The following is a 16,817-nucleotide window of genomic DNA, read 5'->3' as shown; positions in this document are numbered from 1 at the left end:
TATCTGAGCCTTTAGCTATGATCTTTGAAAAATCATGGAAGACAGAGGAGATTCCAGAAGACTGGAAAAGGGCAAATATTGTGCCTATCTATAAAAAGGGGAATAAGAACAACCCAGGAAACTACAGACCGGTCAGTTTAACGTCTGTCCCAGGGAAGATAATGGAGCAGGTAATTAAGGAAATCATATGCAAACACTTGGAAGGTAATAAAGTGATAGGGAATAGCCAGCATGGGTTTGTGAAGAACAAGTCATGCCAAACTAATCTGATAGCTTTCTTTGATAGGATAACGAGCCTTGTGGATAAGGGAGAAGCGGTGGATGTCATATACCTAGACTTTAGTAAGGCATTTGATACGGTCTCGCATGATATTCTTATTGATAAACTAGGCAAATATAACTTAGATAGGGCCACGATAAGGTGGGTGCATAATTGGCTGGATAACCGTAGTCAGAGAGTTGTTGTTAACGGTGTTAAATCCTGCTGGAAAGGGATAACAAGTGGAGTTCCGCAAGGGTCTGTTTTGGGACCCGTACTGTTCAATATCTTCATCAATGATGTAGATATTGGGATAGAGAGTACGCTTATTAAGTTTGCAGATGATACCAAACTGGGTGGGGTTGCAACTTCTTTGGAGGATAGGGACATAATTCAAAATGACCTTAGCAAGTTAGAAAAATGGTCAGAGGTAAACAGGATGAGGTTTAATAAAGAGAAATGCAAAGTGCTCCACTTAGGAAGGAACAATCAGTTCCATACATACAAGATGGGAAGCGACTGTCTAGGAAGGAACATGGCGGAAAGGGATCTAGGGGTCATAGTGGACCACAAGTTGAATATGAGTCAACAGTGTGATGCTGTTGCCAAAAAAGCAAATATGATTCTAGGTTGTATCAACAGGTGTGTTGTAAGCAAAACTCGTGAAGTCATTCTGCCGCTCTACTCTGCACTAGTTAGGCCTCAGCTGGAGTACTGTGTCCAGTTCTGGGTGCCACATTTCAAGAAAGATGTGGAGAAATTGGAAAGGGTACAGAGAAGAGCGACAAGAATCATTAAAGGTCTAGAGAACATGACCTATGAAGCCAGGCTTCATGAACTAGGCTTGTATAGTTTGGAAAAAAGAAGATTAAGGGAGGGACATGATAGCGGTTTTCAAATATCTAAAAGGGTGTCACAAGAAGGAAGGAGAAAATTTGTTCCTCTTGGTTTCTGAGGACAGGACAAGGAGTAATGGGCTTAAAGTGCAGCAAGGGAGGTTTAGATTGGACATTAGGAAAAAAATCCTAACTGTCAGGGTGGTCAAATATTGGAATAAATTGCCAAGGGAGGTGGTGGAATCTCCCTCTCTGGAGATATTTAAGAACAGGTTAGATAGACATCTGTCGGGGATGGTGTAGACGGAGCTTGGTCCTGCCTTGAGGGCGGGGGGCTGGACTCGATGACCTCTCGAGGTCCCTTCCAGTCCTATGATTCTAACTACTGGCCCTGAAAGGGTACCAGTCTTACAGAGATCCTGCAATTCATTTTATGGCACATCAAAAAAGAAGAGTAAGGTATGAAAGAAGGGACTTTGGGAAAGAGAAGCTTTCTTGAAATGGGTAGTGGTTATTCACTAGTAGGTATGAAGATGTCAGTGCTCCTATTTTTTCCAAGCCATCTCACCCATTTAATCAGAATAGATGCAGTCTGAATATAAGCCTTGAAACTTCCCAGGAATGTTCCAATTCCACTGCTTAATGCTGTGCTTGTCTGTTATACAGGGCCGGCTCCAGGCACCAGCAAACCAAGCAGATGCTTGGGGCGGCACATTGGCAGGGGCGGCATTTTGGCCAGCAGGAGGAGCAGGGTGGCGGGAAGCCCCGCGGAAGCCGCTCTGAGCTGGGAACCCCTCACCTGGCTGCTCGGAGCCTGTGCCTGGCCCCGGGATGCGGCGCTGGGAGGGCGCGACATGGCACAGTGCGGCAGGGCGCTAGGAGGGCAGGGCATGGCAGGGCGCTGGGAGGACAGGGCACCTGGCCCCAGTGCAGGGCGGCTGCAGCTGGTGACGCTGAGCCTGGCGGGGCAGGCCGTGGCCATGGTGGCTGCCTGGCTGCCGGCTCACTGAACCCGAGTTCAGGGGCTCGGCAGGGGTTGGAGCTCTGCCGCGGCGGGGACCCATCCCACGAGTGGGGAGCCCCATGCCTGGCTGCTCGGAGCTTGTGCCTGGCCCCGGAGTGCTGGGAGCTTTGCGTGGGCAGCCCCGGGTACTTCCTGGGGGGCAGCTGATGAGGCTGAGCCCGGGGGACTCTTTTTCACCTTCGAGAGTGTGTCCCCCCCCCTCTGGCCAGCAATCCCTCCTCCCGTGAGCCCTTCCTGAAACTCCCCCACTCCCGCCCCCCCCGCCTGTGTTCTCTCCCCCGCAACTCCCCTGCCTGTGAACCCTCCTTGACTGGCTGTCCCTCCCCCCCCCCCAGCTTGTGTGCCCCTGCCCACTATCCTGTGACCCCCCCCACTACTGCCCCCCTCTCTTCTCCTCCTCGGCCTTTGCCCAGCAACCCCACCTCCTGGCCCACTGCAACCCTGCTGCCAGCGGCAGATATAGGGCAGGGCGAGCGGGGCGGCTACTCCAGGCCCCGCACCTTAATAGGCCCCGCACCAGTGCTCGTGTTTTAAACCTCTCATCCGCCCTGCTTAGAGCAGGGTCTGCAGCCTGGGGCCTGCAAGGGAGCCCGCCGTGGCGCTTTAGAAGCTCGAGCCCTGCCCACACTGCAACAGGCAGCCCGTGCAGGTGCTGCAGCGGCCGGAGCGAACCCTGCGCTGGTTGGGTCCAGCTGCGAGGCAGCAGCAGCCCCGCCCCCACGCAGAACAGAACAGCGCGGTGGGGCCCGTTGTGGTGCAGGAGCTGCGAGCCGGCAGGGGAGGGTCCCTCATGGCCGTTTCCGCCCCCCCGCACAAGCCCATTGGCTGGACCAGGACAATGGCAGCTGTGGGAACCCACCAATCACCACTCCCCTCAGGCTTTTTAATCCCCGAGCACATGGCCAGGCAGCTCCTGTGGGAGAAACAGGTGAGCAGCGCTTCTAGGTAAGTATCCAGACCCCGAGCCACTCCCACTCCAATATCTTCACCCACATAACCCTCCTCCCAGATCCTACACCTCAACCCCCTGCCCTGGGGCACAGTCCAAACCACTGGCCAGATCCGCTCCAGGCCTGCTGGTCCCCAGCCCGCTTGTGTGGTCCCCAGCTGATTTTTCTGTAGGGTCAGTGTCCCTTAACCAAGAGAGGTTTCCCACCCCTGCCACAAATACAGGAGGCCGCCTGCTTTATAACCGCCTGCTTTACAACCCTCCCTCCTCCTGCCCCTCCCCCCCACCATTATGACCTTTTTCCGAAGTGGGGAAGGGGCCAAAATCCCCCGACTTACATCCTCGGCCTATTGTAAATGCAGGCTCGAGTTACGACTAGGGTTGCCAGGTGTCTGGTATTGGCCCTAACAGTCCAGTATTTGTGGCTTCTGTCAGGTAAAAAAATCCCAGAAAATACCAGACCAGTAAAATGTCTGGTATTTTCAATTTTTCTCAGCTGGAAAGCCACTTGGGACGTTCTTTGCCCTGCCATGAATGGGGATGAGGAGTGTGAGATTTAAAGGTGCCATGATTATTTTTTTGGAGGGAGGGCACTTTTTTTGCTCAACATTTGGACATCTCTCCCCTTTTTATTAGTGCAGACTTTTGTTTAAAAATGAATTACAATATAATTAGAATAAAAATTATCCAACTAAATTAAGTTTCTATCAAATTTACCCAATTCACATTTAATATGAAAATAGCCTTCAATTTGTGCATTTGATGCCATTTTTCTATTTTTTTCTCCAAAGGGGAACCCAGAGAAATTGTGCTGCCCTGGGCCCTGCAAAACTCTCATCTGCCCCTGCCTGCTGGGACTCTGTCTCCTCTTCTCCCCCCTCCTACCTGGATCCCCATGTCTGGCTCTCTAAACAATCCCCCCTCCCCCTATTCTCTGAGCCCTGTACCCTCCTCTCCCCCCCGCCACACACACGTACCTTCCCAGGAATTGAGCCCCCTTGTGCTGTGTCCTGACAACCTCACCCCTGCCTGGGACCCAGGTGATTCTCCCTCTCCCTTTGTCTACGGAAGGGGAACTCTGGTGTTCGCAGTGCCCATGTCCCCAAGTCCCTCCCTGGACAAAAAAAAGAGGGGGAGCCAAAAAAAACTTTGTTGGGGCAGCAAAAAATCTAGAGCTGGCCCTGCTGTTATAGATCTGACCTAGCAATGAGGGATGTTCTTTACAGCAATGCATCTAAATATTAGATTGTTTTCTTTTCTTTGTTTAGACGAAGAAATAAGTTACAAACTTAAAGTTCTTTTTTAACCTGACATGTAATTCTAACAACGAATAGCCTTATTTCTTACCTGAACCAACACATATTGACAGTCACCTGGGAACATATATTTCAGTCCATCAAATGTCACGTAGTGAGCTGTACCGATAACTGAGCAGGTGGCATCACATACATTATCAGTGCAGTCCCACTTTCGCTCACGACACACACTGCAAGAGAGAGAACAGAGGACTGGGAATTACTATTTTTTATTATTTATATAGTGCCAAATGCATGCCAGACACTATTTGCAAAGATGACATCCTTGCCCCAAAAAGTATGAAACTTGGAGAGACAAAAGACAAATAAAAATGGGAAGAGAAGTATCAACAAGCAGAGCGACAGAGTGTTCATTGCAGTCTATTTACGAATTCTCGGCCCTCTTATCCAGAATTGGCCTATATTGGACAAGATTTTCACAAGTAACCAAAGATTTAGGATGCCCAACTTCTGGAGGCACCTTACAGAGGCTAATATTTCAGAGAGTTTCAAACTGCATTGCTTATTTCGAGTGTATTCTGAAATAGCTTATTTTGTAGTTTGGCGCTGCCTACAGAGAACCAAATTCCAAAATAAACCACTATTCCGAAATGTCCCTAAATCCTTGTAGAACGAGGTTTACTGGGACATTAGGCTATAGTGAGCCCATTATTCTGAAAGATATTTCGAAATAACAGGCTTGTTCAAAGACAAGGAATAGCTATTTCAGGATACTGAAGGCATCCCGAAATAGCGCCACAGTGTAGATGTGATAAGAGTGGGGTGTTCAGCACTTTCTGAAAATCAAGGTCTTTTGAGGTGTTTCATGTTAGGTATCCAAAATCACTTGTTCATGAAAAAACACTAATCACTTGTGAACATTTTGACAGATTTCACTGATTCGTAGATGTTCAGTTCCAAAGGGACCATTAGATTATTTAATCTGACTTCAGAATATCACAGGCCATGGAATTTCACCTCATTACCCCTGTACTAAACCTAATGATTTGTGTTTGACTGAAGCATATCTTCCCCAAAAACATTCTCTCTGGTTTCTCCACCCAAGTGCCCCTTTATGCTAATTCTGGTAATTTTCTGAACAGTGAATGAACTATAGAATAATTTGGGGATGTGGCCAGGTTTCTGTAGAGAAATTGATGGATAGCAAGGGAGGGGAAGATTTGTGTTAGTTTTCAGAGGGGAAAGAATGATACTTTAGCTTCTCTTTATTATTGCCCCCCTTTAAGTCATTTCTGGTATCAAATGAGGGCTCTAGCCATTGTGCATCACAAAAGACTTATGGTTCTGTGTGAAGACAGTACTCCTCAAGAAGGGAGTTGTAATATCAACAGCAGAGTTTGTTCCTTGCTTTAGTCTTTGATTATCAATTGTTGAGGTATAGTTGCTATCTGGGACCTGGGCAGTAATGCTGGGTCAAGATTTTCCATGCATATTGTATAACCATCTCTGTTCTAGGACTGGTGTAAATTCAACAAATTACACGTACAATATAACCATTAGAAAACACTGTCTCCTGTGTGCAATAAGCACAGCGGAGAAGTATTCTGAATTAGAACAATAAAGAGAGGCAGAGACCATCTAGCAGCCAAATTATGTTTCATCTTAATTAGTTGTGGTAAAGTAGAAATTAGTTAAGTGGGAAATAAAATAAAATCAAAGATGTTTTAGCGGGAATTATTGCATAGGCTTTCAGCATAAATAACTGAAAACTATTGCATTCTCTACTGAATAGCCTCTATTGTCTTCATTAAAAACTCACTTAAAAAGCAATGTTCCCTCTAATATTTTCCATTCATGTGTAGATTTTTTCCATTCTCGCATGGAATAAATTTTTATGTGCATCAACGCATGTGTGAATGTACATCACCAGTAGAAACAAAAAACCTATCTGTGGACTCTCTGCTAATCAGGTGGGAGGCATCTGAATCTCTTCTGAGAGTCCCCACAAGTGCACAGCTTATAGGGAACTCTGTTTATAGGTAACAATTTACATTATGAAATAACAGACTTTGGTTTGAGAAAATATAAGGCATGAGAACATAAAACCCTCTGTTATACACTCCCTTTTCAGTTTCTCAGTTTTCAGCCTCTGTAAGAACAAAGTTTGCAGAGAAAAGTTGTTAGGATATTTACTTACATCTTGAGCAATCCTCTTCACTGTTTTAAGTTCCAGCTCAAATAAAGACATGTCCAGGCAGTCCCCGAGTTACACGGATCCAACTTAAGTCGGATCCGCAGTTACGAACGGGGTTTGCTGCCCGTCTCCCTGGTCTGCTGGAGCCCAGCAGACCAGGGAGACGGGAAGCAAAGCCTCTGAGGACGCCGGCAGCAGGACAGCCGCGGCGCGTCTGGGCTGTCCGCTGCCCGCGTGCTCCGCAGCTTTGCTCCATGTCTCCCCAGACCAGTACGCCCCTCCCCCCCCCAGCAGACCAGGCTTTTCTCCGGACGCCTGTGGTAGATCAGCTGGGGCGCTGCCGGTTGGGCCCACAGCGCCACTCTGGGCGCTACTGGACCAACCCGGCAGCACCCCAGCTGCTCTGCCCCAGGCGTCCTGATTCAGCCGCTGCTGAAACTGACCAGCGCTGACTACAGGAAGCCGAGGCAGAGTTGCTCTGCCCCGGGCTTCCTGGAATCAGCCGCTGATCAGTTTCAGCAGCAGCTGATTTAGGGACACCTGGGGTTCTTAAGTTGAATCTGTATGTAAGTCGGAACTGGCGTCCAGATTCAGCCTGTTGAAACTGATCAGAGACTGATTCCAGGAAGCCCGGGGCAGAGCAACTCTGCCTCGGGCTTTCTGTAGTCAGCCGCTGGTCAGTTTCAGCAGCAGCTGAATCTGGACGCCAGTTCCGACTTACCTACAGATTCAACTTAAGTACAAACCTATAGTCCCTATCTTGTTCGTAACCCGGGGACTGCCTGTATTCCTTACTGTGTCCGCTTCTTGATTGAACAATTTTCACTGACAATTTCACTGACAATTTCTTCGCCTTATATACTTTAAATTGATATCTGAATATTTTGTTTTATAATCCTTACCATTTTCTTACTTTTACTAAATACTTTCTCCTTATTTCTTATAGTTGTTCTCTTTCATTACAGTTTATGTTTTATTACAGCTTATTTCCTTCCCATTTCCTTCTTGCATTACTTTCCTCAGTTTTCTAACAATGTTTTTCTAACAATTTCCTAGATTGCTTCAGAGACTCATTAGTTTTTTTCCCCTTTTGTTTAACTGTTGTGTTCTTCCTTTAACTTTTCCTCTTACATCACAACCATAGGTTTTTATTTGCTCTCCCGGTGCTGGTCAGTCTCCCTCCAGGCATTTCAACCCTGCACTGTTTGGTCTGCTCACAGCAGCGTCACCAGGGGGACATTGCTGCTTGGTCTTCTGCACTCAAAAAACTGTCCCAGGTATAACATCATGTTAAACTGTATTATATTCTCAGACACAAACTGCCAGGCACAGTCCCGCGCACACTCCACCCCCACAATGCCTGCTGTAGGTGTTCTGGAGGCAGAGTGTTGCTGCCCCCAGCACCTGCCCTCCCTGTGCTCCAGGGCTGAGGAGGCTGGAGCCAAAGGGCCTCCTCCCTCCCCCATGGTCTGGGGAGGCTCTGGCCAGCAGCCTCCTCCCTTCCCTGTGCTAGGATACGTGTGCTCACTTCCTACCCTCTCTTCCCCTCCCTGTGGGTGGGGGGCAGGCGAGCTCGACACACTGCTCAGCCTTCTCCCCACTCCATGATGGAGATGGGGCCTCCACAGAGTGGGCGAGGCTGTAGGTGGAGCTGGGGGCCTGCCTCCCCCAGCCTTAGCTGTGCCAACCACCCAGGCATAGCTGGTACAGAAGTATCTAATACCTGGCTTGAGATCACCCCGCTTCAACTGCCCTGGAAACTTTGGTATTCTCCAGACTGTCACACCCCCACAGGCAGCTGCTTCGGGCTCCCCTTGTTTCAAAACAAACCAACCTCCTAAACAACCATGATGCTGCTTCTGAGCAGGCAGCCTGCACTACTCCCACGCTCATTTGACCCAACAGGCTCCAAAACAGGTGGAACATTACACATGCAATAACTTTGTATGAGTGTGCTGACAGAAAATGAAATTTAAACACTTAACCAGCCAATAAATCTTACAGTCGCCTAATTTGCCTAGGAATGATGACTTGGGTAAGGTTTGTATTGCCAAGAAGAGGGAAAGTTTTACATTTTCTCCAAGTCTATAATGCTATTATCTTCTCCCTCCCTATGGGCCCAGTCCAGAGCCAACTGGGGTTAATGAGACCTTCCCCATTTCACTGGTGGTGTAGGCCCTAAATCAAGAGTGGGGAACCTAAGGCCTCCAGCTTGCCTGGATCTGGCCCCTGAGTCTGGGTCTCGAGGCTCTGGTGCGCAAAGAGAATGTGCGGAGTGTCTTTCTCCTCAGTCAGGGGCCACGTCAGTGAGGGCTTTTTTATTTTTCTGTGGATCAGCAGCCACCAGCTCTAAAGAGGTTCCCCACCCCTGCTAAATGATTCCCTCTCTCAAAGGCTACATCTAGACTCCAGGCTTCTTTCAGAAGAAGCTTTTTTCAGAATAGATCTTCTGAAAAAAACTTCTTCCAAAAGAGACCGTCCATACTACAAAAGTGCATCGAAAATGCAATCTGCTTTTTCGACAGGTAGCGTCAAGACTGAATGGACACTCTCTCGCGTGTAAGCTGTGATTGCTATTGATGGAGTGGCCACCAGGCACCTGTGCTTTTTCTTCTTTCCTCTTCTTCTGAAAGAACTCCCTCTTCCCCGTCTTCCTCATAGATAAAGGATTACCAATGCCAGAAAAACCCCTCTGTTCTTTCCATTTTTTTGTGGAAGAACGCAATTGCAGTGTGGACGTTCCTCAAGTTTTGTCGGAAAAACGGCCGGGTTTTTTTTTTTTACAAAACTCTGTAGTGTAGACATACCCAAAGAGATACAGAATGCCCAGGGTTTTTTCAAGGGCTCTGCCTGACCTGAAGAGTTACAATCTTCCAGTCAACAAATGAAACCACCCCCTTTCAGTGACCAAGCTCAAGCAGCCCACAGAGTTTAGATTTTAAATACTGTCTGTGCAATAGCCTCACTGGTCTGTTTCAGATCAATGCAGAGTTTAAAAAGCAAAACAAAAAAATCTGAGCAAATCCTTTGTCTAGTCAAGTCTAACAGGTACATTTGCAAAAATCATCATCTGCACCTGGATATCCTCAGAGCAAGGAAACAAATTGGAATGTTTCAAGTAAAATTCTTTGCTGCAGATTATTTGCCCACATCTAGTGAGGGATATCCAGCCAAGTGAAAAGAAGGTGATGTTATTCTTCCAGGTATCAATTCACTTGTGACTTACTTGGGATGAGAAATCCCGGCCTAACAATGGACTCCTCTAGATCTCTCTGTGGCCTATGTTTGACCTCTGCTATCCTCATTATGTCTGAACTTCACCACAAGAGAGGGGCTAAGAGCAAGCCTTACTTCTCTGCATGGCTTTTTCAGACCCAATGCAGCCTAGTTATATTGCTGCATCATTCCAACAGTCCCAGGCCGGAGAGGAGTGACTGAGCAAATAGAGGAGTCCTGTGGCACCTTATAGACTAACAGATTTATTGGACCATAAGCTTTCGTGGACAAAGACCCACTTAATAAATCTGTTAGTCTATAAGGTGCCACAGGACTTCTCGTAGTTTATGCAGATTCAGACTAATACAGCTACCCTTCTGATACTTGAGCAAAGTCTTTCACCACTGGGCCCTATTCTCCCAGAATAATGCAGTATTCTCCAGTCTGTGGTGTGTGCACCCCACTGGCATGTGCGCTTGATGATCCATCCATCTACTTCAGAACAATTTTTTTCCGGAGGTGGTACACGAACCAATGAATCTGAGAAGCCACTACAGGATTCCGTAAGAAAATAAACAGACATGGGCCGAAACCCAATGCAGCACCTCCCATGCTTTGCATTCTCCCCATCCCAAGCTTTTCCAAGGGCTCGCAGTGTAACTGAGATACCCCTGGGGACCTTAGTTACAACAGACTCCCAAGCTTGCCCTAGGCACCATAGTACTGCCTTACATCTCTGTAGTGCTCTGTCTGCAGCCCCACCTCAGGCATGCTCCCTGTATTGTGGGCAGCAAGCAAATTCTCTGGAGAACATTTTGTAGCCATCTGTGTCAGGTGGATACAGGACTGTTAGGGCCACTTTGCACCAGCTGGGCCCTTTTACCTATTGCAAAGTGATCAGTGTAGGAGTAAGAATCGCACTCATTACCTTTAAAGCAGTGCATCAAAATGGCTTCCCTTATAGGCTGCATGTAGGAATATGTGTTTTCCTGAACTTCCTGATTACAAGATGATGGCTGGAGGGGATACTGGAATATTTCATAATGCTATTCATGTTTGATTGTGGACATCCTGCTCCGCTCAGCATATCCTTTTACAAAAACACTTTTTATTATCCTCCCAAGACCATTATATGTTAAATATGAAGCGTAATGTGACTGGCCTTCTCTTATTTGCGATAGTGTCCCTTTTTCCTCATAGCAAGCCAAAATAGTAGTAGATTTAATATCAAACTGATGCCAGAGGACATATGTTTACTCTGTTTACTCTAGTGACCAAGTTTGTGGACCAAGAAACCAGGCCTGTAATTCAGTCTGCCAATGGTTTTTGTTCAGATTGTATTACTTAAGTATAATACCATCCCTGTCCAAAAAAGTCTCTATTCTTAAATGAATTTCGTTTTTAATGGTATTTTATCTGACCCAGCAATTTGAGACGTTACCTCATAGTCTCACAGAACAATACTCTGAGGGATGTCATTGAAACTGACCAGGGCTGTCTTGCCCAACATGATGGGCAAACCAAACTAGGATATAGTTGAGCTTCAGATTCCCTGACCTAGCACAGCCCACACATACTGACGACAGAGGCATGTAGATTAGGCTACCCGGCATAGGAAAATGAAGCGGCAATTTAAATGATCACTGCTTCATTTAAATTTAAATGGCTGCTGCGCTGAGCCAATCAGCTGTTTGTCGGCTCAGCGCGGTAGTCTGGACACGCCGCAGTCGACATCAAAAGCATTTGTCGACCTCCCAGGTAAACCTCATCCCAGGAGGCATAGCTGGGAGGTCGACAAATGCCTTTGATGTCGACCACGGAGCATCCAGACTACCCAAATAAACAGGGGATGGGGGGAGGGAGAGAAGGGAAAAAAGGGAAAGAAATAGTCAATTAGAGTCTCCATGCTACATGAAGTTGATAAGAACAATTTCCAACTTCTCTAAGTACCCATTGTAACAAATTTCTGTGTGTTACCTTTTCAGATATCTGATTTGTGGCCAGTAATTAAAACACATCAGAGGCTCATTTAACTACACATCCACTAATGTGATCTATGTCATCAAATGCCAGCAATGCGCCATTGCCATGGATATTGGCCAAATTGGACAGTCTCTATGGGAAAGAATTAATGGACACAAATCAGATAGCCAAAAAGGCAACACACACAAACCTGTTGGGGAAGATTTTAACTTGTCTGGGCACTCACTAATGGATCTCAAAGTCACCGTGTTGTGTCAGACCAATTCCACAAGCCAAATACACAAGGAAGCCTTGGAACTTAACTTCATTTGCAGGTTTCATTCCTATCACAAAGGTATGAATAAACACATTGGCTGGATGGCCCACTACATTCCACATCCTAATGACCAGGGCTTGACAAATCAGTGTATGATTTCAGCCGGTCGCCCTATTCACCGGCGGCGCGTGCATTCTCCATGCGGGTCTGGCGCATGCGCAGTGTGGGGCTGGCGAGTGGATTTTGCGGCGGTTTATCGAGCTCTGCTAATGACAAATCAAACAATGGGTACTTAAGACCAATTTGCAACTTCTCTATCAGCTTCATGTAGTATGGAGATTCTAATTGACTATTTCTTTCCCTTTTTTTCCTTCTCTCCCTCACCCCCGTATTTATTTCAAAACTGGAATTTAATAACTCCATTGATCTGAAGAAGTGGGTTGTGCCCACGAAAGCTCATGATACCATCTTCATGTTTTCTTAGTCTTTAAAGTGCTGCAAGACTATTTGTTGTTATGTTTTTCCTGTTACAGACTAACTCAGCTACCTCTCTGAAGATCAGACAAGTATGGTTCTACTGTCTCATGCTTCAAACAGATTAATCCAGATTTTGCCCCAAGCTCAAGCACAGTACTGATTTTCCAGCACATAACATAACAAAGTGTCTGCCACTGACTTAGGGTTAGAGCCATTCTGTTGCTCATGAACTAGGGTCTCCCATTTGTCAAGATGAATGTAAATGCCAAACCTGACACCTCTGGCTCATATATTGTGTTTGCAGATGTCTACATCTGGCTAAGAACAACTGAGACTGAGAACTCCTTCAATAGCAGTATAAAAAGTGAAAACAAATGAAAAGTGGATTTCACTTCCAAAATGCAGACTATCTATTCTTGGATGGTCTCGGAGTGATAGTAATTTTTCATATTGATTCCTAACTGATGCTTAACTTGATGTCTGCTGAGAGTTGTCAAGCAACTTTACAAGCCCAGTATATTGTTCAAACTCTGTTTCATAAAATTAGAGCTTGCTTTCCAATTTTACCTAAAAAATAATAATGAAATGAGATGCAAACATGAAAAGTTTCACTCTAGTGGAAAAAACTGCCCGTGTCGCATTTCCCACCTTTCTTCACTTTAGCAAAGAAGTATGTGTGTGGGTGGGTGTACATTTGAGGATCGTTTTCATCACTACAATTTAGCAAATACCACATCTGAAGCAAAAAAGAATATTGCAAGAATGGACCAATGTGGCATATTGTAAAAATGATTACAAAATTCAAAAATGACTGAACATAAATTAAATTACTATGGAAGTCACCATATGCACTGTATTCTGGCAAAACTCAGGCAGTAGAATTCTGACAATAGATTTTCAAAACAACACAAAATCCACAATGCTGTCCTCTTGCATAGCGGAATTACTGCCTCAATATAGTTGACCTCCTAAATCAACTCAGATTACTATGAACAGAAGCATAAAAGCAGGTTTTACTCTTTAAAAAAAAAAACCTCCCTCCTTCACCTTCGCATTCCAAGCATAATGTTCCAAATCTACAATATTGGAATCACTATGAAACGGTCCATATTTTCATACAAATAACACACATAGAGGCTACAAGAGACTGGGTTCAAATCTAACTTGCATCCATTAGGAATGTAAGACCATGCCTGTTATAGAAACAACAGCGTTTAATCACTGTGGTTTAAAAGCCCCTACAAGAAAAATCTTTGTTGGGGAGCTGATGTTATCCAACATACTTGAAACTGAATCAGAAAAGCTGCTACAAAGTTGGGCAGTAAACAGTCTTGTGTAAAATTTAAAAAAAATGCCTACACAACTTGAGCCTAATTCTTATTTTGAAATATGATTAGGCACTTAAAAGCCAAGTCTCACTGAAAGTAAATGGGCCAGGCTCCTCGCTCACTTAGTTGCTTTTGAAAGTATTATGACTTAGCTTGCGTTGGTCTTCTTTCCACTGCAGTATGGATCTATTTGTTAATTGTGTCAGGGAACACAAAAATTACAGTGTACATGGGCTTGTGAGCTAATGCCCAGCTTTTTAACTTTATTACCAGGAATCCAAGAAATCCATTTGCCACAGACAGACACAGAATGTGTGTTGTTAAAGAGAATCTTTAGTTTTTTGCGTTTAAGAAAAAATAAAATCAGATTAACTATTAACTAAACTTTTCTGAAAATACCAGTGTCACTTAATGCATACAACCTCCCACTCTTGCAGTTGAATTTTTAATGCACTTTAAAATTTACATAGCTAACCATACTACAATAAACTGCTTCTGGCATAAAGAGATTATTCAATTGTGTATAAAGGTTCGTGTTTTAATTCATTTCAAGTTTCACTTCAGCCTCCAGACATGAGTAATTAACATTAAGAAAAGATGCCAAAAACATTAAAAATTGCTCCAAAAGACCATGCCACCGAGTTCAGAAAGGACAAATTTCTCGTTGATAGTAACATGCTGTTCTCTATGGTATGCTGCAAGGTTGTAGGCTATATTCAAAGGCACACAATCGCAAAACACATCAAAAGCACTAAATATAAACTGAATGAAAAGAAACAAAAACATGAAGCTGATACAGCAGAGACATCAACAACAGTAAAGATACTGCACTGTGACTGGATTACTTTCTGAACATTATTTTGTTAGAACTGATGACACTTGTAGGCCTCAAAACTTGCTTAAATTTGTAAATTGTATTATATCAATATTTATATATTTAGTGACTAGGGAAACTGCTGCTCAACATTTTATTTTAATCATGGAAAAATACTGATTTTTATGCTATTTTAATCAGAAAATTTTGTTTTGTTTTTGTTTTGTTTTTAATCACAGGAAACTAGGATCCCTGGTTATTATAAAATTGCAGCTGCTTATTAAACCAAGATCCAGAACAGGCAAAGGAAAGGAATCCTGTAGGTGTGTTAGCATTAAAGAGCCCTGAGAGTTTGGTGAGGATTCTACTGGGAAGTCTCCACACAAATTTGCTGCAAAGTCACAACATTGGCTATTAAGTCACAGCATTTGTTATTCCAGCATGAGTCAGTTTGGGTACGTCCAGACTGGTGGGTTTTTCCGGGATACCTCAGGTATCCCGGAAAAACTCTGCCATGTCCAGGGAATGCGTTTGTTCTTCTGCTTTATTTTGAGGAAGAGTAAACATGCTTTTTTGGGGAGCCCTGTATACCTTGTTCTATGAGGAATAAGGGCTCCTCCGAAAGAGGAGGCTTTTCTGCCATTTGGCCCAGTCAACTGTGGAGCGCAATTTGCGTAGCTTTTTCCGAAAAAAGGGTATAGTATAGACCTAGCCTTTGAGGATATAATTATTTAGGAATTAAAATGTCCTTCTTCAATTTACCAACTGAAAATTAAAATAATATCCTCGTATTTCAAAATAAATATGTTCTCACATTGATTAACAGGTGTGAATTAAATCTGATGTCTCTTTCTGGTGCATGTTTATGTGTAGACGAGGCCTGCCACTAAAATAGCAGAGGGTGCAGTAGGTTAAAGTTGTATGGGCTGAAACTGAAATGCATTAGTTTACACCCAGCCTGCCTAAATGACAGAGGACAGGCAGACTAGACCCTTGACACCACTGACCACGCTACTGTCATTTCCCACTTTAGGATGGGCCAGCCATAGTTGTAGCTCCCCTTGTACTAAGTCTGAGGGGGTAGCCGTGTTAGCCTGTATCTGTACAAACAGCAAGGAGTCCTGTGGCACAAGCGTATGCCCAAATAAATCTGTTAGTCACTAAAAGGTGCCACCTGCTTTTTTCTCCTTGTACTATTAGAGCTAAGGCACACCGAGCTACGGATCCTCAGTAACAGCAAATTGATACAAACTGTCCCCAGCCTATTGCTGCTACAATACCAGGTATGCACTGCTCACTCCAACACCAGGATTTTCAACACTAGAAGCCTAAAGTGAGGCTCATAGACTCATAGACTTTAAGGTCAGAAGGGACCATTATGATCATCTAGTCTGACCTCCTGCACAGTGCAGGCCACAGAATCTCACCCATCCCTCTTAGAATAATTCTCTCACCTATGTCTCAGATATTGAAGCCTTCAAATACTTTGAAGGCCCCAAGATGAAGAGAATCCTCCAGCTGTGATGTGCGCCCCATGCTACAGAGGAAGGCGAAAAACCTCCAGGGTCTCTTCCAATCTACCCTGGAGGAAAATTCCTTCCCGACCCCAAATATGGCGATCAGCTAAACCCTGAGCATGTGGGCAAGACTCATCAGCCAGACACCCAGAAAGTTCTCTATAGTAATTCCTATCATCCCTCCATTGACCTATTTCCCACTGATAATAAATGGTCAATTAGTCACCAAGATCATGTTCTCAAACCATCCCCTTATCATAGAACTGGAAGAGACATCAGAAGGTCATCAAGTCCAGCCCCCTGCTCTAGGCAGGACCAATCCCATCTAAATCAACCCAGCCAGGGCTTTGTCAAGCCGGGACTTAAACACCTCTAGGGATGGAGATTCCACTACTTCCCTAGGTAACCCATTCCAGTGCTTCACTACCCTCCTAGTGAAATAGTTTTTCCTAATATCCAACCTGGACCTTTCCCACTGTAACTTGAGACCATTGCTCCTTGTTCTGCCATCTGTCACTACTGAGAACAGCCTCTCTCCATCCTCTTTGGAACCTCCCTTCAGGAAGTTGAAGGCTGCTATCAAATCCCCCCTCACTCTTCACTTCTCCAGACTAAACAGACCCAACTCCCTCAACCTCTCCTCATAGGTCATATGCTCCAGCCCCCTAATCATTTTGGTTGCCCTCCCCTGGACCCTCTTCAATGCGT

General features: G+C 45.1%; 1 protein-coding gene across 1 annotated transcript in view; it reads right to left on the bottom strand.

Annotated features, from left to right (window-relative positions):
- The window catches only part of VWF (von Willebrand factor), a 249,131-nt gene that overhangs the window by 139,246 nt on the left and 93,068 nt on the right, over positions 1–16,817 (bottom strand). The window contains exon 20 of the mRNA XM_006128153.4: positions 4,416–4,554. Within this exon, the coding sequence (XP_006128215.2) occupies positions 4,416–4,554 (139 nt within the window). The remainder of the gene's footprint in view (positions 1–4,415; positions 4,555–16,817) is intronic.

The sequence above is a fragment of the Pelodiscus sinensis genome, chromosome 1, assembly GCF_049634645.1.
Source record: "Pelodiscus sinensis isolate JC-2024 chromosome 1, ASM4963464v1, whole genome shotgun sequence".
NCBI lineage: Eukaryota > Metazoa > Chordata > Testudines > Trionychidae > Pelodiscus > Pelodiscus sinensis.
The sequence above is the reverse complement of the archived record's forward strand: the minus strand, read 5'-3'. Positions and strand labels throughout refer to the sequence as shown.